Genomic DNA, 27,969 nt, shown 5'->3' on the forward strand with positions numbered 1-27,969 from the left:
GAAGGAAAACGAAATATATCATATAGTAAAATTATGGAATATCGGTACGATGGCTGCAAATACTAGTTAGCTTATTGACATAAGCTAGTTATGGGTTTTAGAAAACGTGTAAAATATAAATGATCTTCATTTTTCTGTAATTCATTTTAAGTGATTAAAAATAAGGCTATCTTTCTCGTAATTTTGCGTTCTTTTGAATAATTAGTACAAACACATACAGAGGGACGATCAAGCAACGCTTTAAATAAAAAGAAAATACCTACGGAACCAAACCAACCCAAATATACTTTTCCAATGATGTCTAGCCACAATGATATAAATAGGCACTTTTTTTTCTATTCCATGTTTACATCTTTCAGTTTGAGTCTAGGTACGGTTGCCGGCTGCCAGACTTTAATTTTTGTCAACTTTGTTAATACGATATGGCACCCTCACCGCAAGAATCTTCAGTGGTACAGCGTGAGGAACCGGTTCCTCGAGGATTGAGTGGTGAAGAACTGGTGATTAGTGGCATGTCAGGCTTGTTCCCAAAGTCTGACAGCGTCTTGGAGTTCAAGGAGAACCTTTATAATAATGTGAGTGTTTAAATTGTTATTCTGTGAAAGTATAATAGGTATTAAGTTAAAGATTTTTTAATCTCTGGTTCGATCAAGGAAATGTGTGTTTTGTGAGCAAAGATTTCCTAAAAAGAGAATAAGTAAAAGCAAAGCCAATTCCACAGTTTATAGCCGTTGATAATCTTTTTAAACTTAGTGTCAGAGTTTTTTCAAGTCGTTTTACAATGACTGCTAATGAGTAAGTAGCGTTTAGTGACCCCAGCTTTATGTGCCAAATATGAGAACTTTTTGATTTATGTTAATTTCCATATTTTGATTTCGTACCAATCAAACTTCTGGCATTAGTGTGTGATTCTTCACAAATCTATTCGTCTTTCTTACATAAGAGTACGGGATGCTTTGTGAAGGTTGCTGAAACCGACAGAACAGTTTCTACAGCTCAAAAAATAGCCATAACGCTCTTCTTATTCCCAATTCTCCTTCCAGGTTGACATGGTAACCAGCAAAGACATTCGCTGGGATATCGACCACCCAGAGATTCCGAAGCACTTCGGTCTGATCTCAGGAGTCGACCGGTTTGATGCCCAGTTCTTCAAGGTCCATTACAAACAGGCTCTCATTATGGATCCGATGAGTAGGAAGCTTTTGGAGCATGCCTACAGTGCTATCTTTGATGCAGGTATGTTTTAAAACATGATTTTCCCAAAGTGTCGTTGGTTTAAGAATCTATTGGTGCCATGTAGTGATATGTTTTTGTATATTTGTTAGAGCAATATTTACTCCGATAGATTCGACTTATGTAGACAAATGTAGATTTTTAGTTGACCCATACTTTAATTGGGTTCAGGGTTATTTATAACTTAATCTGAGAACAGAGCAAAAGGAACATAAAAAATAAAGATAATGAGGATGTGCGGTTTCACCCGCTTTCTGAGAGAACTGCTTCTCATACCCGGATAAAAAGTAGTCAGTTTGTTATTCTGATACATAACCTATATAACTGTCATCACTATCAACTTTCATCGAAAGCTGTTCAGCGCTAGAAGAATTAATGAATACATACGAAACACACTCACAAACTCTACTTATATTTTACCAGGTATCAACCCAGTGGAACTTCGTGGAAAGAAGATTGGTGTTTTCATAGGAGCTGCCTTCTCCGAATCAGAAAAGCTTGTCGTCTACGAATCTATTCAGCGCAATGGATTCGGTATTACTGGGCAAGTACCTTTTGAGCAAGTACTTTATAAGGAATCTCTTATCTATTCTCCTTACCTGGAGCCTGTTTACTACCTTAGTAGAATTTCAGTCTGGATAGAACTTCTATATGGCTGTTAAGGTTCATAGAATTTTTTCTACCATATATTAAGCTGGAAAAATGTTATACTACGTAAAGCATGCATGATAGTATAAGTAATCCCTTTTCTAAGAAAATTTAACTTAAACATCAGAAATCTAGTTAGGAACAATATCTAGCAAAATTTCAAAGATTTAATTAGGCCCATCGGTTAAGAAAACATAAATCAATCCTACAAAAGAAGAAGAGATTTATATTCTGAAATTAGCCTATCAGGCTTTCAAATCGCGTTCTATGCCTGAAGGAAACCCAACACTGATTTAGAGAGCATCCCAATTTATTTTCGATAGCAGTAAATTAAGCAGAACGAAGCGTTGCCGCCGTTGAAACTAGGTGTAATTTTATTAGGACTTTAATTCAATCTAGTAAATTATTTTCTAAATGAATTTTGGACGTGTTTAGCGTAACTGCGTTAGTCGCAAATGGACGAAAGTTTTGTGTTGGTAATGATTTTGAGTGATTTGTTAGGTTTCTAAAAATAAGTGTACATAAAAATAGTACGTGTACCATATTTTTATATGTCACTAAAAAGAGAAAAAATAATGTTTTTGGAACTAGTGGCACTTTAAAGGATTGTTATTCTGTTGTAGTTAACAGTTTTGATATTTTTTTTAATTTATACTAACACAATATTTTTGCTAGTATTGGAAGCTAACACTCATATCAATAACCGCGTATGCAAAAATACATTGACAAAAAAAGTAATAAAAATAATGCGTTCGGACAAAATATAATTCTGACAAACCCACGCTATACTTTGAAAAGGGTGCAAAGCTACTAACTTTTATTCTTAGCTTTAATTTCCTTATATTGTACCAAAAAAAGTAAGTACTATATTGCGACAAGTGCTCCGTATTTCTTAATTAACCTTCCTTGTGTCCGCTGAAGGCCTAAGGTCACTTAGACCCCACAATTTATACGCAGATGTGGGTTAAAAGATTTACGAGGCCACCTATGTCCTCTTTATCAGCATCCTATTGTGGAAAAAAGTATCCTTTTATCTGTGCAAGGAAAGACATTTTCCTTATAAATTGTATAAATATAGACTAAATAATGATTATTCGAACACAATATAAAATCATGATACTTATAATATAGGTAGATATAATCAGTATCAGAATAAATTACTGAGTAGGATGATGACATTTCGATGGTATTGGCCCAGGATTTGAAGATTAAGTTGCATCAAATGACGTGTCTGAAGAAAATACTAACGCTACAGAAAACATAATTTTCTTCAGTTGAAAAAATTGCAGTACATGAAAACGTATTTATTTCTATGAATAAAGATAATCTCTAAAGCTGTGGAAATAAGAAAGATAAGAAATTCCTGTAATTATATAAAGCCTAGACACCTTTGAGTATTTCGACTTATATATTTAAAGAGAAACTGGAAAAAAATACTTGCTTTTCCATAAATCCGACTACCCCTTATTTCGACAACACCCTCGGGTGTCATTTGTGAATTTGATAGCTCGACCATGAACGCCAATAAATTTTCAGGGTTATTTAGATTCTAAATCTTATTTGCTTAAACTTACGCATGGTTGGGCTAGGCACAATGTTATAATGTTCTAATAGATGGGTCGATTTAGCCCCAGGCATATTTTGATGACCCTTTAAATCATATTTGCTTTGACTAAATTCGTTTAAGAGTAAATTTATTTTAGACTAGATTTTACACGCTGGTTTGCTTGAGAGGGTAAATCCCTTTAATAGAAAATAATTGCATTTTGATGAGGACCGTTTTAGAAGTTGGATTAAAGGGTTAAATTGCATATTGTGTCAAAGAAAATAAATTGTTTTTTGTAGTCTAGAATAAAATTAATATTTTACGAAAACCCTATTCATATTTTTATCATGCTTACCCTTGATCGATAAAGCCTGAAGGTTGTTACTAAGCCACGATCCGGTTTCAGGAAACTAGAGCACTTTGCTTCCACATTATTATTCCTGTAAAGGTACCTAATTCCTTATTTAGCCAAGAAGGAACTTTCCCAAACTAAATAACATTTTGTGGACACACTTTTATTATTACATTACGTACGTAGTGCGCGGACGAAAATTGGCCTTTTTTTTCTTACGCGTTGCTTACAGGGTAAAAGTGAAAGTAGGTGTGAGCTGTTTAAAGGCTGGTTCCGCAGATTATTATTTCTTTGAGATTGGCATTTACATAGTCAAAAGTCCTTAATGCTAATAATGGTCTGCGAGTAAGATGAACCTGCACATGTAAAGAAATTGCATTACAAGATGTTCCACATATCTCGTCTTATTGTAACTGAAACCTGTAACAAATGCACAAAATACATAAATATCATAGTGCCATCATTGATATTTACTTAACGTTAAAGGATTGCATACATATTTTTTATGAACCTATTAAGTTGTCGACCATCAGGATAATTTTACTATTTTAGCATATGACAATATGATCTCTTACCCTAAATAGATTTAAACCAAATGGTCTACTTATAATATTCCCGTGCGCATAAAGCATCATGATGTCAAGAGTCAGTTGACAGGGTACTTTATTAGAAGTTCCCATAAAACCCAAAAGAACCCTAAAATGAATCTCAATCTAACCGTGGTGCGCAGGTGGCGTTCCGCACTTGGCTAATAAGAAAATAATTATGAATAAAGGTCGGACCACTTGGCAATTTTGGTCGTATATTAAAATGCTAATGAGCTGCCTTGAAGTTTATAATGCGAGTTCAAATGTAGTGTTTGAAGGTTAAGCGGAGTATAGTTAGCGTTATGATAGGGTGATGGCTCGTTATTGTATATTATGGACCTGGATTTTGAAATAAATAACAGATGTTACCATTTTTCAGAACTATATTTCTAGCAAAAACAAGACATAAAAAAAATATATGTCGAAAGTTTTTACACACTTTGATAAAATCAATGTTTACGTTTTATCTCAAATGTTCAATCGACACTTACTTGTTATAAACATTATTTTTACGGGTCGGTATCTCATCACTATAGTACTCATTCATACACATAACAATTAAACTTATCGTAAACTTTTGACCCCAATTTCATTGACTTCAACCCAGAAACTAACCCACATTCCGCCCCCAATACCCACAAAAATATATAACACCAAAGACCAAAAAAAATCTCAAGTAGCAACTCCAGATATGACAAACGATCTCACGCCCCACAAGATCGATTGATTCTGCCAACTGATTCTAACGCACGTCCATCCCTTCATTATACTTAGTATCGTGTCTTTAACTTTGGAAGTGCTCGTAACTTTGACGAATACCATCATTTGTAGTGTTTCTGATATGATAGGTAGAGGAAATGAGAAGGTCCACTCTGTATAATTTATGAAGTGGACTGTGCTCTTCATATTTATAGTAGTCATTCTGTATGTGTATTATCGAATACCTTTTAAAAGGGGAGATAAAATGTTGTTTATGCAAGACAAAAATTCTATCATTAATTCATACACATTCACAAAACAAACCAGAGCGTATTTCAGCTTTCACGAAGTATATTTTTAGAGTAACAAAGTGAGTGGTCCTATATATTTTTTCCGATATTTTTACGTCTGCAGTAAATACGTTCACTTCTGAAACCAATGTGAATTACTCTTTCCTTATTTTTGCACTTCTGTTTTTAATACTCAGTGATCCCAAAAAAAGACTTAGCGGAGTAACTTTTTATTTTTGATGTAAAACAATAAATCTCTGATATGATCCGATCGCCCCCATTCGAGATAGTTTCGCTTAACGATACTCGTACCTTCGCCTTTTCTCTTTCAGCTTTATTTATTTCAGTGTCGAATTTCGAAGAAAAATCGGGTTTAAGCTGAAACTCGGAACTGAAAGCTCTTTTACAAAAAAACTCGTTGAAATCGGCATCCTGTTAATATTTTATTCCGAATTTAAATTACATCCTGGGTTTGATTCTCCAGCGCTGTATCTAGTATTAAAAGTTTTAGCGAGGTTGGTGACAGGTCGAATATCACATATACTACAGGTTTAAGCATCGTCCGGGTAACTGGGTTGAGGAGGTCAGATAGTCAGTCGCTTCTTGTAATACACTTGTATAAAGCATGATAATAGGGAAAAGGCTCGGGAGATGATGATGACAGGTCTAATACTATTGATTGAATTTGTGAAGTCGGAAAAATTTAAAAAGCCTTCACCTTTCTCTAAGTAGAAAACTGATAAACAACCTTGGAATCCATGACCAAGAAATTACAACATATTGCATTCATCAGATTTCATCAAACAACCAAAAAATATCCGCCACTACTCAATTAAAACATGCAAAACAGTAAGCTTATTAAGCCCTTATTATTAAAACCTCAGAATACATTCGGTATATAGTGAAATACATTCCGGAACGGAACATATTTATATTCATGATGTACACGATTGACTCTGCGATGGACAAAAGGCTATAAAACATTTACGGCGACATACATTAACGAGTGTTCCGAATGCATTGGTCAATATTTATTTATACGGACGCGTATTTACGAAAGGGGTCGCGAGGTAGATTATATTTTTTTGTGTTTTTCGGTGGTGAATATTTTAGGTACTGCAAGCGTGGTGTAGGTACTGTAGAGGTTTTCTAGCAAAATAGTCTAGTCATACTGGTAGACAAAACAAGCGGACAGTTATTTAAATATTGAATAGTGAAAAGAACAGTTAGGTTTTTAACATATCGTTTAATAGTCTATAGTAATAGAATAGTAGTAAAATCCAAGGTTCTGGTGCGGTAAATACTATTTTTTTATATCAAACTTTTATTTAACTCAAATTGTTAGTTAGGAGATTTAACTTTTATTGAATATTCCGTTCTAATAATAATAACTTATACCATAGAAAAAAGTAAATGTTACAGTCAGTTGTGTCTTCTTTTGGCACAACTCCTCGTTAAGAGCAAGCATAGAAACAGCGTAGGACGTCCACCAATAAGGTGGACAGATGACCTTATAAAGGTCGCTGGAAGACGCTGGATGGAGGTCGCCTCCAACAGGTATCTGTGGAGATCTAAGGGGGAGGCCTATGTTCAGCAGTGGACGTCCTAGGCTGAGATGATGATGATGATAGAAATGCAATTAGGCATTCCTATTTTTTGGTTATAATATTTAGGTACATGTATTAATACGAAAGGAACACATCAGCTTCTCTAATTATTATTTTGTAGGTTTTAAACTCAAAAGAGATAAGAAATAAGACAAGCAAATTGTATGACTATTATAACATAAATCTCTACGGGCAATGAGAATAAAAATTACTTTACATCAGGTGATCAAGTGGTCTATCAATTAATTGACGGTGAGCGAGAGCGAAGCTATAAAAGATAAATGGATGACTTTAAAGATGATAATAATTACAAGAGATTTATGGAGTGGCTGTTGACAGGCTTTGGTTAGAGAGAAAACTATTAGTCAAATGAGCAGTTTTCAAATAGAGACATTTATTAATTTCATATTAACATCAGTATTAAAATAGTTTATTATATTAAAAAATGCGCCTTAACCATTATTTAAAAATATGCGTTTCAGTTTTTTACGCTTCATTGAAATGTTTGTTTGAAATGTTCAGTTTGGTTTTCCGTTTCGCTAGACTTTTCGAAAAGTATACCTATTGTTTAATTAATTTCAATTGTATCCACTGTACCGGTCATATGAAGCTAAAGATCATTAAACTTTATCTCTCTTCATTTAATTTATTTCTATTTAAAATAGCAAATTAATCGTAACTTTCTAGGCATGTTATTTAGCTCATTTTTAATTTATGTTTCCTCATAACATTTGCATTTTCGTTCGTGAATAATATTAGTTGAAAAAAAAAACAATAAAAACATCTACATATAACAATAGTACATCCCATTGTTTCGAACCCTTTATTTTATTCTACACCTTACTGATCGTCAAAAAAATCTTATTATATATTTTTTTTCAGATGCAACAAAGCTATGTACGCCAACCGTATTTCCTACTGGCTGGACAGCAAAGGTCCTTCGTATGCTCTCGATGTGGCCTGTTCGAGTTCTATGGCGTGTCTCGAACATGCCTACAAGAGTATTACTAGCGGTGTCTGTGAGGCAGCCATCGTTGGGGGGTGTAACTTGTGCATGCATCCGAATGTTGCTTTGAATATGAGAAGGTAAGTGAATAAAGTTAAAATTAACATTGTTTATTGAAAGGCTTATTTACCTGTTAAGTAAACATTTCTTGACCATACAATTTACGGAAACACAACGCCATTGTATTAATACTGGTAGATACAAATATACGAGAGCATAATTAAAGCTATCATATGCATCAGTTCCAATTCCTTGGCTAGCTATAGAGCGAGTGTTACTTTTATGTGCTATAAAATGTATCAAAGAAGTTGACTACTATGTTAAGTGTAGAAGAAAAAGCCTGAAAACGGTTCCCAAGTCCCAAGCTGAGGATGCAACCAGGAATAGTGCAGATGAGAAATAGTCGCAAATATCGTAACAATGCACAGATTTTCAAATTGTTATCTTTACGAAATCTGTTTCAGATATGGATTCCTCTGCTTGGACGGCAAGACGAAATGCTTCGATAATCACGGAGATGGTTACGTCAGATCCGATGCCATCAGCGTCTTATTCTTACAGAAAGCTAAGGACGCAAAGAGGTGAGATCTTATTCAATTATGGCTTCACATTATGCTAAAATCTGTTCGGTCTCTACTACAATAGCAGCTGCTTTATAAGTTTATCTTTGTATTGATGTACTTGTTGCGACATGAAGATTCCTACTCTAGAACAGTCCATGAGAATATTTTTCGACTCAGACATTCAATACCGTTATATGAATCATCATCCTCCTGCCCTTGTACCAATTTTGTTTGACATCGATGCAGCATGTTTTCTTCTTCCATACTTTTCTATCTTTTATCGTCTTACTTGCTCTCTTTCTCAATAACTTGGTACATGAATATATATGACTTACGAATAAATAGCTTTTTTTTACAAAATTCCGAATAACTTAACTGTTTGAGACAGTAGCACAGTTCTTTTTAACATCTGGTTTATTCATTTGCATTACGTAAGCTTCACAGTCCCTACTTTTAATATAATTAATCAATCGATACGTTTAAATAAATTGTGACAATGGACCTCGCAATGTACGAACATTATCGGAAGTAAAACTCATTACATATTAATGAATTGATTTTAAATGATTCATTACAAAGTCGTTACATCCTGATTGGATAATGGGCGAATAAATTTAAAATAAATTCGCTTGGTGTCTATTAATATTTGATTTTTAAATATTATTTATAACAGTAAAACTATGTATTGCACAAAAAAATACGTATGTAATTAAGTTTTTCATTGTTATTATATTATTAGTATTTAATTTAGTTTTTTTGTAACTGTATTCATCATTTTATAAACAGTAACTGTCTTTAAAGTCCCGGCTTTTTCTCTTTTGTTTTGTTTAATCTGTAAAAAGTTCTTGAATAGAAAACTCTAAATCCACCTATGATTTCTTTAAAAGTATCCGTCTTTTAAGTATTTTCTTTTTGTCAATGTCGTCTACTTGAGTCCATGCCTAGAAAACTTTAAACTTACTATTCGCCGTAAATCCTTATCATAAACTGTTACCATAACAGTAAAGAATCGTAGCATTGGGCAGCAAAGTCTCTCAAGTTCCCATACCGAAGCCAAGTCTAACAATAACAAATTATTTTCCTTATAAAATATGTTCCCTTTATTTACACTGAAAGTCCTTATGCTGTGACGCGATAATGGAACGGCGACATACCCCATTTCTCTGCAAGCAAGTGTTAGCGTCCACTTTCTCATTGTCAACCTCTATTTTCTAAAGTAAATTTTATTTTCAGTTCCAAATTAACGTATGGTTTTCTGTGCTCACATCCATCTGGAAGTCAGTTGGGGAGTGATTTATTGAGTTTTTTTAATTCCACGATTTGAGAGAAAATAATAGGTTTTTGGGGTACTATAGTAACTGCATATGAACTACTTTCCTTTAACTTTTTTCTCGAGTGAAAAGATATACAGTCATGGTTGTTCCTATACTCGTGTTATATTAATTTTTCAACCTCAATTGATTTTACTGAAGAGGCTATGTGAGACTGATTCAATTTTAGTCTACGAAGGAAGTCGATTTTAAACGCATTCTTTTTTTCCGATTTTATTTCAACAAAATACAATAGACATGCACCAGCTAAAATTGCAAGGTCCATTAAAAGGTCGGTTTATTTTTTGTCCAATTGTCGGTACCGTTGAAATTGTACCGTGACATGACATCCACGAGTGACGACCGTGTGACCGGGCTCATGCATTTGTATCATCCTTTTTGTACCAGGTATTTTCAACGTATTTTTACAGTGGATGAATTGAATCGTACTGGATTATAGACTAGTGTTTGTTAAAATAATATATATGTAGAATGAATCTAGAGTGAAATGTGCTAGAATTTGGTTGTAGTGAGCTTGGATTTTAGACATATATGTGTTGTTATTACAACAGTAAAACTATTCTGGAGTTATTCCATATAGTTTGCCGCATTTTAAATTGTAGTCTTTTATTAACATTATCCTACTATTTTAACAGGATTTACGCTGAAGTATACCACGCGAAATCCAGCTACAGCACTACTATGGCAGAACAATTCTTAACAACTCGGAAGCCGGAAGAAATTCAACAGTTTCTTGAAGATTTCTACAAGGATACTGGCGTTTCACCCCGTGATGTAGAATATATTGAAGCTAGCTCTACGGGTAAGGAGTGTTTACGCAGTTTAGATATATTCTCTAGTAAACAAATGTGAAGCTATGTACTGACGTTTGTAACAATGTCACTCACACACGGTACTAAAAGTACTGATAAAAGCTCGTCAATGCTGTAGGTAGCTTCATATTAATTCTTGAACATCTGAGCTTGGTGTGTTAAAACTAGATCTGCCTAGCCATCTAGCCACTTACCTAATAGGAGACGGCTTCCAGTCTAACCAGATAGAATATATATAGATAGAAAAGAAGAAACCAGCAGATAAGTTCTAGGCCTTTATAATGAGCGACTTCCCATCTGATCTCCTTAACCCCGCTCCTCGGCAACGTAATTCCTCTTGTAAAGATTAGTAAAGTTGTCAGATGTCTGGCTACCCCTGCCCCTGCGGGGCTGCGGGATTGTTTGGAAGAGTTACCGCGGCCCTGGTACATAAAAGGCCTAAGACGGAACACGACGGTTTTTAGTCAGTAAGAGTCTGACACTCCCTCACAGCTGCTAGCCCACAGCGGGAGGGTCATTTGATGATTTTCGGCGTCGTTAAAAAAAAACATAATAATTGTGTTATCAGGAGTCGCCAACGCAGATGCAGCAGAACTGGAAGCGATCGGTAAAGTGTTCGCTAAAGATAAAATCATTCAAGTTGGAAGCGTCAAATCTAACATGGGTCATAGTGAACCGGCTTCTGGAGCGTGCTCGTTAACAAAGGCAAGACTTACAAAATATTTAGTTAGTTAGTTAGTTAGTTACAGCCTATTTATCGTCCCACTGCTGGGCACAGGCCTCCTCTCACAAGGAGAAGGATTGAGCATTAATCACCACGCTTGCTCAATGCGGGATGGTGACTACAGACTTTATAGTCCAGGTTTCCTCAAGATGTTTTCCTTCACCTTTTTATCAGCCATTGGTGTCTAAGATATACTTAGAAAGTACATACAAACTTAGAAAAGTTGCATTGGTACTTGCCTGACCTGGATTCGAACCCGCGCCCTCATACTCGAGAGGTTGGTTCTTTGCCCACTAGGCCACCGCGACTTTTTACAAAATATTTATTTAATTTATTTAAATTACACCCTTAGTGAATAGTGAAAAAAACTATTGTTATGATCTATATGTATAAGACTTAAAAATGCAGGATATAAGTTAGGCTTTCAAGGTCGATTTCCACCACGGCGGCTGTTCTCTTTATTAGGAGATCAGCCAGCTGCGCAGGACATATTAGTGCATAAGCATTTACGCAGACGTAGCTGTACTCACTATTCCCTCACTCTCATAGCCTGATTGCGGATATGAGATTTGATAATATCTTGACACTACCCGCTTTTATATACTAAATAAATTGGTTTGTTTAATACATATTTTCTTTACAGGTCTGTCTTGCCTACCAGTCTGGTCAAATTCCTGCGAACTTACACTACAAAGACCCTCAGGATAAAATCCCTTCGGTTCGTGAAGGAAGATTGCAAGTGGTCACTGAGAACATGCCATTCGGAAGAGGTTTTACTGCACTGAACTCTTTATCCTACAGTGGAACCAATATTCATGTTCTTATGAAGGGGCATTATAAACCTAAGGTAAACAGAAATAATGTTTTCTACTCTAACATTGCAAAGAGGAAAGTTTTGATTGTTTGTATGTTTCACACGAATAGGCTCTAAAACTACTTGACCAATTCGATTTTTTTTTCATTTTTCGGAAAATACTATCCCCGGAGTACAAAGGCTATGTGTTATCAGGGTACGGATAGTTGTTTAGTACAGGACGCAAGTGAAACCATGGGAAAACAGCCAGTTTGTTATATAGCTAACCTCAATTATCACAACTTAAGTTAAATGAATAAAGTCCCTAAAATTCTTAAACAATTAACACTTTAAAAGAACATAAGTTTCTTTAGATTTCTCATTATCTTTGCCTAAAACAACTTTATATTCAACAATAACCTAGACTTAACGTTAATTAATCAAAAAGTCTTTAACACTATTACAGATGTTTTAAATCGCATTAATATTTCTATAATATTTTAATTGGAATATAATTATAATATTTAAAAGAAACAGACAGTAAGCTACCATTCACCTTCATAGGTACTTATGATGATGATGATGATTTATGAACCCAAACAAACTATCGGTCGACTAAAAGTTTGCAGGTGCTCTTAGTAACAAAGAAGCCCTCTTATATCAAACCTCAACTAATCTATTTCTCTTTTAGGATCTACAACGTTACCGTAGCAGTATACCTCATATAATCCTAACATCTGGAAGACAAGATGATTGTGTTAAGACCATGATTGACCAGCTAAACAAGCTGCCAGTAGACCCAGAACAGATTGGCCTGTTACATGATATTCACGAAAAGGCTGTAGCTGGTCACACTTGCAGAGGATATACTATACTCGGTAAGCCATCATTGTTTGTAAAAAATGCTGTTAAGCTGAATAAGATAAATGTTATTTTTGGAAACCAAATATTTATTGCGTGATTGAATTTTTCCGGGAAATAAACGTGAAATAACAGACGGTTCATTGAGTACCATCTGGGTGTACGCAGTGAATTATTTCCCAAAACTTTCCTTATGTACTCGCCTTATGTACTTACCTTATGCACGGCCTTATGTGTTCTCTTATGTACGCCCGTATATTCTCATCTTGTTTACTTCCTTATGTACTAGCCTTATGTACTCTAATGTGCACCTTTTATGTAATCCCAAATGTTTTCATAAGCTAAGTACTTGAAGTAATTGCTTTGCGACATTAATCCTTACCTTATACGTTTCAAACATCAACAAATCTCTTCGGGTAGATTAGGTTTCTTCATACTTAAGAAACACTACTGTATTAACCGCCCTAGAACGTTTTAACATTACTACCATATTTTCAGAAACAAACGAAAAAAATGAAACAGTATGCATTGCAAAAGAAGTGGAGTATGTAGACGGAACAGTCCAACCTGTATGGTTTGTATACAGCGGCATGGGTTCACAATGGGCCACCATGGGAGCAGAGTTGATGCGCATTCCCATATTCGCCGCGGCTATTGAAAAGTTAGTAGCAAAACTGTATTAATTATAATTAATTTTACATGGATGACATGATTGAACAGGGGGATTATAATTTTAACTATGGTATTACATTGATTAGAACATAATTCGTTAGAACATTTTAATGAGCTGATCATTAACATAATGTAAGGTTTGCTTTAAAGCCTAAGCTCAGCATCAGCTTTTTTTCATTTACATAGAGATGAATTGAGCGTTACCCACTTGCTTTGCATGCACCTTTAATCAGTCATTGGTCTCCAAAATATGCTCCCAAAAACTTGTCTGACCAGGAATCGAAGCCACACTTGAGACTCCCGAGCTCGGAAAATAAAAATATTTATTCCTTTGACTTCAATTCAAAATTGTAACAATAACTTAAATTTTCAGATGTCGCCGAGCACTAGAGCCCAAAGGCATAGACATTGTGAATATTCTAACCAATCCAGACAAGTCTATCTACGACAATATTCTACATTCGTTTGTCGGTATCGCTGCCGTACAAATTGGCTTGACTGACATACTCCGCGAACTGGGAATTGTTCCTGATAATATTATTGGTAAGTTGAGAATACAAGAATGGAATTATAAACTGCTATTTTATGATGTTTTTAGTGATATCTCTCAATTTGAAACAGAAAGCTATTACTATGAGTATTAACTTAGAATATTCCAAATAATTTATCACTGTTCACAGAGCTTGGCTGATACCTTTAAATTTTGAAAATATGATGAATTTGTAACATGAATCAGCAAAGCTCGGTGGCTGAGCCAATTTTCGAAAAGATATGAACAATCTATGATCCTTAGAAAAGTAGTTCATGGACTTATTCAGATCGTTTATAACTGCTTGTAAAGGACTAAATGAAATAAAATGATTTGACTTAGACTTTGATAACTTATCATGTGTTTTATCCATTGTACCTTCCACAGGGCACAGTGTTGGTGAATTAGGTTGCGCATACGCCGATGGGTGCTTCACAGCCGAGGAGATGATACTGTCAGCTTACAGCCGCGGTCTTGTCTCTCTGCAGACTCCATTCATCAGAGGGTCCATGGCTGCAGTTGGGTTGGGATATAAAGCTGTAAGTTACCTTTATGACCTAATAATGTCGTCACAGCCGAAAAAGACAACAATTTTATTTTTTCCCATTCCTGGATTTGTTATAAACGAACATCAAAGTTAAAGTCAATTTTTTTATTGGCAATTGTAATTCAAATTGATTATGCTCTTGGCTTTCAGAGTAATTTCTTGTCTTTTTATAGAGATGCCAATCCAAGGTTTTCCGTAGGTAATCACGAAATATTACTGCTTTTTTTAGGTAAAAGCACTCTGCCCACCAGAAATTGAAGTAGCTTGTCACAACAGCTCTGACTCCTCAACGATATCAGGTCCGGCTGAAATAATGAAGACTTTTGTAGCTGATCTCACATCACGTGGTATCTTTGCTAAAGAAGTACCCTGCTCCAATATTGCTTACCATTCAAGATATATTAAAGATGCTGGTAAGTAGTATACTTTTTGTTTCTTCTTTACAAGTTAAGTATTAACAACTTGGTACGAATGTAAATAAAAATTTTGATACTCCAAATCGCTGTTTCTTTTTTTCGAAAAGCAATACAAGGAAAACATTATAAGGTCATAATATTAATTCAAGTCGTTACCTATCAGGTAGAGTAGATTTTAATAATCAAATACATAATCTGTTATATAAAGATTGTATTTTTTTCTAGGACCCGGTCTTCTGAAGTATTTGCGTGAAGTAATTAAAAACCCAAAGCAACGCAGCAGCAAATGGGTATCCACATCTGTACCACAAAACCAGTGGGACGAGCCAGCAGCTCAATATTCTTCAGCTGAATACCATACTAATAATTTATTGGTAAGTTGATCCAAGTAATCAGAAACAGCTTATTGTTTTCTATCGTCGACATTAGCTTTATTCATCGCATAAATTTTAAGCCACAGAAGAATTTTGGCCGTAATTGAATTCTAGGGTTGTTTTTCGAAACGTTCAATTTGAAGAAACTCTTTATAATTATATACGAATTTTGACGGAACATAATTAAAACGTAAATAAAAACCTGTTTCAAGTTTAGTTCAACTAAACAACAATTTTCCATTTTTTTTTTCAACAGAATTCAGTGCTTTTTGAAGAAGCATCGAAGCTTATACCAGAAAATGCTATTGTCATTGAAATAGCTCCCCACGGTCTTCTGCAAGCCATTCTGAAGCGTTCATTGGACAAGTGTAATCATGTACCACTAACCAGACGTAGTAACTCTAATCCTGTGAAGTTTTTGTTGGAAGCTGTTGGAAAGTAAGTAGCTTTTCATCAATCAGATGGTTGAGGAAGAAAAGTAATTTTAATTGGGAAGTCATATCACTATCTCTCCATAAATGACTTAAAGTATCCATACACTACAGACTAAACAGTCGGCCGATAGTTGACCCGGTTGTTAACAATTTTTTTTTTTTAAGAAATTTTGATTCTGTATGATTTTATCCACGCATTGCGGTTCATAGACGCAAGTTTCTTATTTATTATGATTTTGTTTTTAGATTATACTTTTTGGGCCTGACGCCAAAAGTCAAGTCACTCTATCCAAGAGTAGAATATCCTGTTGCCACAGAAACTCTACTACTATCTCATTTAGTGAAGTGGGAACACAGCGAAAAATGGTAAAAAAAAACTATTCTAATAAACTTCAACTATAACCTAAAGATAGCAAATATGCTTAAGCTTATTTTGTGTAATATTTTACAATACTTTCGATTTTGTAAATTATCTTTACACTTGATTATTATTTTATTCGCTCTCAACTACTTTTAATTTGATCAAAACAAAAGTTAACGTTTCGACTTTATTTCAGGCCCCTAGCGAGATACAATGCAAAGAATAGGATTACTGCAGCTAGCAGAGACTTTGTCTTATCTATCTATGATGACGACTACAAATTCTTTGAATATTACAAAAGGGATGGTGAGTATTAGAATTCCGACAAACATAGACTTTACTGGACGGTTAAAATAATGTCATAATGTTGGAGTTAAGTTTTAACTTCCAAACGAGAGTCCGTGAATTTTATTAATTTTAAAACAAAAAAATATCCAACATTTCACATTTTATGTGTTATTCATTGCTTCCTAAAGTTGTTGGCACAACTTTGAATCTATTACTTTTATTATTTCAGGTGCCTATGTGTTCCCCGAAGCTGCATTGTTGACGGTTGTTTGGGAAACTTTTGCAATGTACAAAGGCGTCGACTACAGAACCATGTCGATTGAATTCTCAGACGTGCATTTCAATGAGGAAGTTGAAATAAAGGCCGACGAACCTCTCACGCTCGGTGTTATGATTTATAAAGGAAAACAATATTTTGAAGTAAGTGGAAATAAATGAAACCATGGACTGAATACCCATAAAATGCTTAAAGAATTCATAAGTCCATGTAATACAATACTAGAGCTTGATAGTTACTATTGAGTTTTTAATTTACAGATAACCCACAATCTATCAACAGTAGCTACAGGCTACATAAATGAACTGGATCTTAAAAACGTGAAAGCACGCGAACTAGAAAAAATAACAGATGACAAGAGCCCTCTTCTTAATACTGAAGATACATACCAAATCCTTCGCATGAGAGGATATTTGTATGAGTAAGTATGAGAAAAACTAAATTGTGCATTTAGTAAAAATAGCAGTGAATTACGTAGTTGGTTGACAGCCGAAGACGTAGTAATACAAAGATTATCACATCTCAAACTGATACTTTTTTCAGGGATATGTTCCAAACAATCCATTCGATAGCATCGGATTTATCAACAGCAAATATCAAATACACAGAGGAATGGATTCTACTTATCGACTCCCTCTTACAATTCAATGTGCTACAAAGAGACCACAATGGAATATCAAAATTAAATCGTATTAACAAACTTACTATCAACCTTGATGGCCATTGGAAAGCCAATCATAAGAAAGTAAATAGTGATAAATATTTAGTAGCTGAGTACTATGATGTATACGAAAGAACAAGGTAACACCATAATCCAAATTTTGTATATACTAATTTTGCTTTTAACTCCTGAATGATAGAAAGTAATGTAGATGTCTGTCTCTCTAGATGTGGTGGAATAGAAATTGAAGGTGCTGCTTATGTTGATAAACCAGTCGTCGACACTAATCCTGACGTCATTCAAACTAAGTGTTTTGTACCTCATATTCTCCAAGGCAAAATTGACGTAAGTGTTACAAAACTGATTCAAATAAAAAGATGCTAGTAATTCAGTGCTTTCAATAAACATTGATTTTTATTGTAGCTCAAAAGAGCTCTTCACGTGAACATGCAAATTGTAGCTGAAAACACTGCGCAAGACGTTATAAGAGTTTCTCAACTGTTATCAATGGATTATCCAGAAATATCTCAATTTCTCAAAGAAGTAACTGATGAAATTCCCGATAAAGAATTTATCCTTACTGGATCAAATAAAGATAAAGAAGAGGCTCCTGTTGTTTTTGTAGTCGACAATTTGCTAGAAGATAATCAAGTGAGTTATTTACACTGGAAACCTTTAATTTCTTCAATACAATAATAATTGAAATGATTATGACATCACCTGTTAATTTTTCAGAAAATGGAAACACTGTCGAGACTAGTACCGAAATCCACGTTCATTTTCTCAGTTGAAAATGCATCTGCCAAGATCTATCCAAAATATAAATTATTTAACGTTATAGCAACAATGAGTACCAAAACTTATACATTCGTTTTAGTAAACACAGTCAACACTGGCGATAGTGAGAATATTACATATATACCAATAGGCACTGATGACAAGTTTACTTGGGTTCCAAGAGTTCGTTCAGATATAGAAAAGACAAGAAAAGTCGTCTTAGTATTAGACAGGCAACCTTATTCAGGTACCTTAAGTATGATTAAGAAGCTTCGAGAAGATTATGGCGATAAAATAGGATTGTTATTAGTCGACGATGATGATATGGCAAACTCTAACACAGACCCTGACATTTTAAAACATCAAATGCAAAAGAATTTAGCCATAAATGTTCTGAAGAAGGTAAATATGACCCTTGTATGACTCATTTCAATATAAACTTATTCTAACTGACATTTGCTCTTTTTAGGGACTATGGGGAGGCTACTACAACATACCGGCTTCTAAGAATGCCAATTTAAGTAACATTTCTCTGGTCAGTACTATACCTGGAGATCTTGATTCATTGAAATGGGTTGAAGTACCTGAAAAAGTTGTGAGCAATACAACAGTTCAGGTAAAACTTTGTAATATTTATAATGAAGGCACAAAGACTGGTATTGTTTTAAATGCCGGTAAAACTTAAGGTCTTACTGTAAAAAAATACAGAAAATTATATCAATGTTGTGGTTTACAGGTGTCCTATGTAGGAATTTCAAACGAAGATGCCGAAAACGCAATTGGAACTTCTCTAGATATTACTAAAGGCTTTGGAAAAGAGTTTAGCGGCATCAGTACCAAGTATGTTACAATTTCGTTCTGTTCAACTGCATTTGCTTAATAATCATAATTGAGATGATGTTATTTCCTCTAGTGGTCAAAGAGTCATGGGAGTAGTTCCCGAAAGAGCAATGGGTAGTGTAGTTCAGGCTGACCCATCACTGTTGTGGCCAGTTCCTGAGCATTGGACCTTAGAAGACGCTGCTACTGTGCCACTGGCTTATCTTAACGCGTATTACTGTACGGTAAGATTCTAAGAAATATTTTTTTATGAATTGGTACGCAGCTACATCGGATTTGTGTGTAAGTGTAGAAAATTTAGATAGATGATGATTATTAATTTAGTTTTGAAATACTTTTAAGAAAGACTAGCTTCCACTCGCGCTTTCACCCTTGTCTCGATAAAAACTCTTATGTCCTTCTCCCGGGTCTAAGCTACCCCCATCTTATTTTCAGCTCAAACGATTCAGCCATTCTTGGGTTATAAGTAGTATTTACTAACACGACTTTCTTTTAAATATGTAGGTATATGGATTAGCATAAAGCGTGTCAATTACATGTTTCTTTTCGCAGTTTATTAACATAGTTCATTGTTTACAGAACTTAATCCTTAATGTGAAAAGCACGTTGAGAGAAGTATCAGTGTTTATAAATAGAGCAACGGAACCATTTGGTCAGGCTATCATATCTTTAATCCTGCATTTGGGATACCCGATATACGCTAGTGTTGAAAATGCAAAGAAAAAAGAGATGTTACTCAAAATGTTCCCACAACTTATTGGTAAGCATCACATTAGTTTTAAGTTTACGATTTATTTGTAGCTGGACTATAGATTCCCATGTATTTTTCCCATTTATTCAGCCCTTATATTATGCACACTGCAGACTAAACAGTCGGCCGATAGTTAGCCCGAATGTTGTTTTTTGTAAGATAATCGTGAATTTAATCTAAGTTTTTAGTCGGTCTGATACCGGCCAAATATTTGACCGGTGTTATGTGCGTCCTACCATTCATTTTCATACTGATTTATAAATCGAACAAACTATCGACCGACTAAAAGTTTGCAGTTTTCCCTACTATGTTGCCAATTATTACGCTTACCCCGTTTACTGATGTCTTTACTTTTATTTCCCTATGCTGTCTCACTGCTGAGCAGTCTTTTGTTGAGTGAGGCATTAACAAATCTGACATGTTTTAGAGAAAAACATTAATTGTGATCCAACGGATTCTCATGGTACGGTCATCAGGAATTCGAAGTCACAATGCAGTATTGTAATTAATTGTGCCAGTGGAGAGGAGCGAGATGTAAGTAGAAGTGTAACTTTCATCACAGACTGCCTTGTTGGATTAGTGACTGCTGTGCACGAGGTTTCGGGTTAGATTCCCGGCCGAAATCGCTTTGTGGGTTTTAGAAACTTTCACAAAGCAGCCCGTAGTCTGAACGTTGATGCGCGTTAATGTAGGTCCTGCGCCTGATCTCTCTCCGGTCGTGTCGAAGCCATTAAATAGGGCTATGAGAGTGAAGAAACAGTGAGTGTATCTGTGTCTGCTCAAATGCCCGTGCACTATAATATTCCATGCAGCTAGGTAATCTCCTTCGGAAATCGGATTTGGATGTCATTCATAACTTTCATCTGGACGAAAGACGTTTCACTTTCAATTAAATAAACCACAAACTTAAAACAATTTCACCTGTTTTTTTTTTTAACAAACAAGTTAATCATGTGAGAAAAGTGTAATGTTCCTTGTAAATAACATTTGTATATTAAATTTTATTTTGTATATACATAAATAATACTTTATTAATTATTCGTTTCTTTTAGTCCGCCATGAAATGTGTGGCCATTGAAGGATACGTATTTGACCTTTCTGAAGACGATATGAGAAATAATGTAGATTTCGGTTTGTCTTACTTGTTGGATGCAAGGCATTATAAATCCCTTCGGCCAGTGAGTTTATTCAAACCCGAGTATGCTGACGAAAAGAGGGTAAGAACATCATGTATTTATGTAACCAACTTTAATACTTTTATTATTATGATTCATAAAGTAAAAAATAATGTAAATTCGTATTGTGAGGAAGTTTCTGTCTCTGGGGCCCTGACCACCGACCACTCTGGCCGATATCGGTGGCCACCTATTTTTTATTATTTTAAATTGATATTTAAAAATGTTGTTGATACGTATTTTAATGAATAAATGTAAATATTTATTCAGAAGCAAAAGTATTCAAAGTTAAAGACAGATTTTTTTTTATTATATAAAAATTAAATATGCATTTGTTTTTTAGAAACTTCAATATCAGATTGCTGAAGGTATCAGTAAAGGTATTGTAAGACCTTTGTATCGAGTGGTGTATTCTCCAAAAGACGTGTCCAGGGCTTTTCGACTCCAATCACTGAAGCTCTTCAGTGGCAACGTGTTGATAAATATGACAGATATCCAAGTTTCTGATGAAGTGCTAAACGTCACTCCCAGGTATGGTACAGACAAGATAAACTTTCAAAATTTTTCTTTCTCAAACTTTATATCAATTATATAAAAATCATTGATTATTCCCTTCTGGCTCTCACGGTTATTATTTAATTTCACATAAACTGCAAAAGATACCCCAAAAAAGAAGAATTTTGAAGGTATCTTACAGAATTTCTTTAATACTTTCAGTAGTTTCAGAGATAACCCATGTATAAAAAACTAAAAACTTGCAGACCATAAATGTTTGTATAACCTATATTCAGTTATACATATAGGTAAATTTAACTGGAGATAAAAGATACTTTTTAAAATTATTTATTTATTACCATACATAAAAATACTATTATATTTTAGGTTCATGTATTCTGCCGAAGGGACATACATAGTTGTATGTGGCAACACTAAGTTTGGTATCGAAGTGGCTGACCGACTAGTGAAGCGTGGTGTCAAAAAACTATTGTTACATGTAAAACCTAATGCTTTGACAGGATATTTACATATTAAATTGACGTAAGTTTTTTTCATACTAATAAGATAATTATACTTTTAAAAAAATCGGGTGAATTATTAATTTTTTTTTTCTCAAGGTCCTGGAAAAAGCTCGATGTACAAGTGAAAATTTTGTCTGAAAACTTAACATCTGACAAGGAATGTATCAATTTAATCAGAGAAGGAACAAAAATGGCTCCTGTGTTCGGCATTTTTGTTGTTCAAAATTATAGTACTGAGACCAAAGGAGTAACGTTGGAACCAGAAAATATGTTACAGAAATTTAATAACGACGTTCGAGTTGTTGCCAGCTTAGACGTGTCTTCTAGGAAGCTTTGTAATAATTTGAAGTAAGTATTAATAGGATTCGTGGTTCTACGGCGGTTTAATTTGATGCCACCTAGGATAGAAAGGTCTTTTTTCTTTTGAAAATATTTAAATTATATTTTATTAAAGTAAGCAGTTATTTCAAGAACACTAACATTTATTTTGTCGGTGAACTTGGGCCTCACAGTTTGTTGCGTCACCTTTAACTTCCCAGCGAAAAAAAACATAGGAATTGCCCCGTGCAACATTTTGGAGACTTTTTTTAGTTTCCTTTCATAAACTTATTTAAGAAATCACTTCAACAGGCATTTCGTAGTCCTGAACAATTCTTCTAAAACTGAAAGCGATGCATATGCTGTGGAAGCAATGGAGAGAATATGCGAGGCCCGCAGTGACGCGCGCCTACCCTCTCTCGCGTTCCGCAGTTACGCAGTCACCGAGGTATTGACTGTCTAGTTATTCCAATATTTGCATTTCATTTGAGGAGTAAGAATAGGGAAATTATATTCGTGTCTGTAGAAGTTTGAGATGTTTATGATAACCAATTATTGTTGGTAGAAAATTAACAAATGACGATTGACGTTATTGTCAGCACATACAAATCTTTCACACACAAAACAGTACTTTGAAAGTTTTGAAGGCGATCTATGGCCGTTTTCACCAACAATCTCTTAACGTTTCCCTAACTGTCACTTAGAATAAAGGCTCCCCTATATTAATTTGAAGGTTATAAGGGACACTTAAACTTTGGTGAAAATGTAATTCGTATTAAGTGTTCCCTAAATGCTCTTAGAGGACCCCAAAATTTTGGTATTTGTTGGTGAAAATGGGCATAGCTACAAGAAGTATATTTTTTGGAGTTAGTTCTCAATGTTTTGGAAACGTTGGCTATCATTTTTACTTTCTTTTACAAAGCGGAAATAATGTCTTTATTGTTTTTCAGTTCGATAATAATGTAAACAATGAAACTAAAACACGACCACAGAAACTGTCAACAGTTATGAACGCTTTGGAAACTAGTTTGAAACTGAATTACACGAATGTCGTGACGTTTGATTTGAAGAAACAAAGCAATTATGATTTCCTCGAAAAAGTCGCCAAAATTATTGGTAAGCAAAGTTTTTCTTTATTGAGTTTTAACTAAAGTAAAGTATATAAAGGAATGTGTCTATAATGTATATTTTTTACCGAAAACTATAGTTTACATGTACATTAAATTTAGTTAACCGAGTGATTAATGTATTTAAAAAAATATAAAATATTTTTGTTCACCTATTAAAAGTAAAGTATACTAATTTGTAATTCCCTAAGACCTTTATTAAATCTGTTCCCTTTATTCAGGAGTGCAGCATATTGACGATATTGACGAAAACTTGACCTTGGAAAGGCTGAACGTCAATGATATTGGCTTACTAGAAATAAAGCAACTTCTACATAAAGTTTATGATATGATTATATCTACTGAGAAACTAGCACAACTCGATATTGCCAGGTAAGATCATTATTTACTTAGTTGCCTTTGGAAATAACTGTACCTAATTTTATTTACGGACTTGGCATATTTTTTAATCAATTCATAATTTTTTGATTAATTACTCCTTCTACTATTTTATATAAAAAATCAAAATACAGTTTATTGTATTATTATAAATCAAGATTTATTAAAATCCCTTCAAGATTCCTTCCTTGAAAAAGAATAAAAGTAATCTGTTGTTTACAATTTTATATCTCACTACAAAAACTTAAACATGTGTCGAATACTTGTCTAAAAAATGTGTAGCTGCAAAATAGACCTTCTTTCAACATCATAATCTGACATTTTTAGACAAATTTTAAACTGACGTTTAAAAGTTTTTGGGATGACGGTTTTAATGTTTAAAAATCAATATTTTCTTTTGTTTATAGCTTGAAAAACTTTACTATCGTGAAGAGACATAATACAAAGTTTGATGCTGGTCTCGGAGCATTTTACACCTATACTGATGAAGACGAGTGTAAGGCTACGGAACCCATGGTGTTAATGCCGACAAAACTTAGCAATGGTTCTGAGGTTTGTATATCACCTAACTGCATATACATCTGTATACTGTGACGACCTCGATGGCGCAATGTTCACCATGCCGGACTGCCGGACCTGAGGTCCCGGGTTCGATTCCCGGTTCGGTCGACATTTGTGTGATGAGCATGCTTGTTGGCCGTGGTCTGGGTGTTACAATATGTATTTATAAATATGTATATATGTAGCTATATGTAGTTTATCAGTTGTGTTAGCACCCATAACACAAGTTAATTAATAACTTACCATGGGGCTAACCGACCGTGTGTGAAAAGGTGTCCCGACATTATTATATTATTATGCTAGATTACATATCAGACGCCATCCAGTTAAAAATCGGGCTATCTCCATCTCTAGAGACCTACCTTCAGGGCCAATTTCATCTGAAGCCGTTTTAACATGAAAGCATAACAATTAAATTGTGATACTATTACAAATATGGAAGTAAATTAACTTGTTAGGGATAAGTTGCAAACATAATCATATGTATTCAAGTTTGTTTGGTATGAGCCAAGGGTATATAATAATTATTGATTATTTCATTTTCTAGGAAGAACAAGAACTGGATCCTAATGAAACTTACCTGATTCTGGTGCCAGGATTCGAAGGTCACCACCAAATCTTCACTCGAGTCTCCGAAAGATTGAAAGTTCAGGCTATGGCTTTCCAACTTGGTCCTGATATGGCTGATGACAATATTCAGAAGATGGCTGGCAATATTCTGAAGGTAAAATATATCTAATTGGTTTAATATGATACTTTCAGCTGGCATATAATGTCAAAAAGTGCAGTACTGCATTGTTGAAAACCAGACAAGCAGTCTTAACCAGTGGTACTTCACATAGCTTTCTCAGTATCAGATCTATTATATCTATTATAGGTTATGGAAGAATATTGCAACATTTATCCATAAAATTCTTCTTTACACGACTAAATTTGTAACTGTGACCCAAACATAACTAACAAAGTACCAAAACTCAACTAACATCATCATTGAATTTTACTTAAACAAAGAAACAAAAATCCAGCAGCAGAATTATTAAAAATCTACCAACTTTTCCAATACCCATTGTCCAGTCCAACAGAACATCGAAAACAATTCTTCCATCCCTGGAAGCGAACACGAAAAATATTGCATTTACTCTTTATATTTCCTAAAGAAAATCCAACGTCTCGATTCATCTACAATTTCCCGTATATTTATTAAGTATTGAACGTTTTGACCTAGTATTGGGAGCCATTCGTGCTTGCTCAAACCGTACTATCGTTGCCTAACAGTTGTCGTTCTCTTTTATTATAAAAGATTGAATTAATTCAATTGATATTTCTGAAGGAACACTGGTGCAGGAACTTGAGGAAAGACAATGATTGGTACATAATACTACATTTAGTTTCAACATCATTAGACTTTTTATCATCCCACTGCTGGGCACAGGCCTCCTCTCACATGGAGAAGAATTGAGCGATAATCACCACGCCAGTTCAACGCGGGTTGATGATTTCAGACATTATAGTCTAGGATATTTTTCTTCATCTCTAATCAGCCATTAGTGCCTAAGATATACTTAGAAAGTACATGCATACCCTAGATAAGTTGCATTGATATTTGCCTGACCAAGAATCGAACCCACACGCAATCTTGAGAGGTTGGTACTTTACCTACTACAACATTAAAATTTAGTTTTATTTATTCTTATTATTGGGCCATGAATTGTTTTTAAGTAATTCATCATCTTCTTTCTAACATCCAATCGAACATTTAAAGTATTTTTCCAGTAAAAACTTCGATTGCCAATAAAAGAAAAAACCAATGAATTGATGTTGTAAGAAGTTCGATTGTTAAAGTTTGTCTTTTCCAAAATTTTGTGAAACGTTATGATAAATATTCAATGAATCGAAAAATGAATTGTTTAACATAACTTATTGCCTAGTTATGATTTTAATATTTGATAACTGCAAAAGAAACGTAACTTATTAAATAGTAGAGTAACTTTGTAAAAAATTAATACAAGAATTACAATTGCGATATGAGGTAAATATAACAATTGGTCTTGTGACCAATTTTCTTCGAAATTTGTCGTATAGGTATCATTTATTTATTTTAAGAACAATTGTGTTTACTTTTGCAAAACGAACAGACCCTTTTATGGTTATTCGCTATTCTTTTAACACCAATTGTATACAATGTGTGCAATTATAGAAGCAAAATATTGATGAATTTGACATAATTTCTTTACAGTTCATGAAGAAGAGGTTCAAGCTGAAATCTAACTTCTACCTACTCGGGTACTCTTTCGGCGTTAATGTTGCTTTGGAGTTAGCTGCACTACTTGAGAAAGAAGGTATGCACATATTTTTTATATTATATTTTAATTATGTTCTAATTTTATAGCTCAACATTACCCCCCAGGTTTGTTCCTCAAAATAAAAATAGAACGTCCATGTCTCGTTACGCGTTGGCAGCTCTTCTCTCGGAAGTAAAATTAAAAATTCCTTCGAAGAATTTCAGTTCCATTTTGTCCTTTCTTCAGAAAATAATATTAAAATTATTAAGACAACATTAACAAAGGGAAACGACTTTTATGGATTGAATCCCTTGCGTCGCATTATTTCAGAGTTTGACTTTTATGAGTTCATTTTAATTTTCTAAAAATCCTCTTGCTTGTCTATTAAGATACCGCTTCTATATCCTCAACTCTGCGGTTTTGGACCTTAACTGCAATAGCATAAAATAAAAATTCCCTTGACGCAATAATCTGGATAATAATTATTTGAACATCTTTTTATCAGGTCGCGTGGGAACCGTGTATTGCTTGGACAGCAGCCCGGATGCATTAAGAGTACAACTAGACGCTTACATCGGCCATTCAACTGATTCTGAGCTGCAGAATAGCATTGCGGAGCACATGTACCGGCTGATGACTGGAACAGACAGCGAAGAACTGAAGAAGGATTTGGAGGAATCGGAGACTTGGTCGGAGAAGATTAAGGCATGTGTAAGGAGATTGAGAGGGTTAGCAAGCTATTCGAATCAGTATAAGACGTCTATTCTTCAAGCGGCATACAGAAGGATCATGGAAGCAAGACAGTATGAACCAAACTTGAAGCTGCAGTCAGAATTAATTCTGATAAAAGGAATACCACATCCAAAGGCTAAGCCGCTCCCAGAAGACTACAACCTATCGAAATACACCACGAAGCCAGTGAAAGTGTTCCAAATAGAATCTGATCATGCATCAGCGCCCTACGATTGCAGAGTATCCAATATTGTGAATAAGTTCTTAGCTCCTGACCTACTTTCCAAGTTCGAGAAAGAAATTCTTTGTGATACGTACTTGGTAGAATCATTTAAAATGATGTAGTTTATTTAGCTTTTAACTTATTTTGTTTTTTACTGGTGTAAATATATAATTCT

At 34.5% G+C, this 27,969-nt stretch overlaps 1 protein-coding gene across 1 annotated transcript; it reads left to right on the forward strand.

Annotated features, from left to right (window-relative positions):
* The first annotated feature begins 381 nt into the window (after positions 1–381).
* On the forward strand, positions 382–27,969 carry LOC110369799 (fatty acid synthase). The gene is made up of 39 exons (XM_064038530.1): positions 382–575; positions 1,044–1,236; positions 1,657–1,777; positions 7,845–8,048; positions 8,433–8,549; positions 10,498–10,664; positions 11,243–11,379; positions 12,042–12,245; positions 12,883–13,069; positions 13,551–13,713; positions 14,098–14,267; positions 14,641–14,792; positions 15,030–15,213; positions 15,442–15,590; positions 15,847–16,028; positions 16,271–16,390; positions 16,582–16,691; positions 16,903–17,093; positions 17,211–17,371; positions 17,494–17,751; positions 17,839–17,956; positions 18,035–18,262; positions 18,347–18,790; positions 18,858–19,004; positions 19,125–19,228; positions 19,302–19,452; positions 19,808–19,988; positions 20,407–20,513; positions 21,032–21,196; positions 21,498–21,685; positions 22,037–22,192; positions 22,270–22,521; positions 22,804–22,939; positions 23,442–23,607; positions 23,840–23,990; positions 24,404–24,548; positions 25,105–25,281; positions 26,794–26,896; positions 27,345–27,969. Exons 1-39 carry the CDS (start codon positions 423–425, stop codon positions 27,914–27,916), a joined length of 7,014 nt encoding a protein of 2,337 aa, XP_063894600.1. The 5' UTR covers positions 382–422; the 3' UTR covers positions 27,917–27,969.

Source organism: Helicoverpa armigera, chromosome 16 (assembly GCF_030705265.1).
Source record: "Helicoverpa armigera isolate CAAS_96S chromosome 16, ASM3070526v1, whole genome shotgun sequence".
NCBI lineage: Eukaryota > Metazoa > Arthropoda > Insecta > Lepidoptera > Noctuidae > Helicoverpa > Helicoverpa armigera.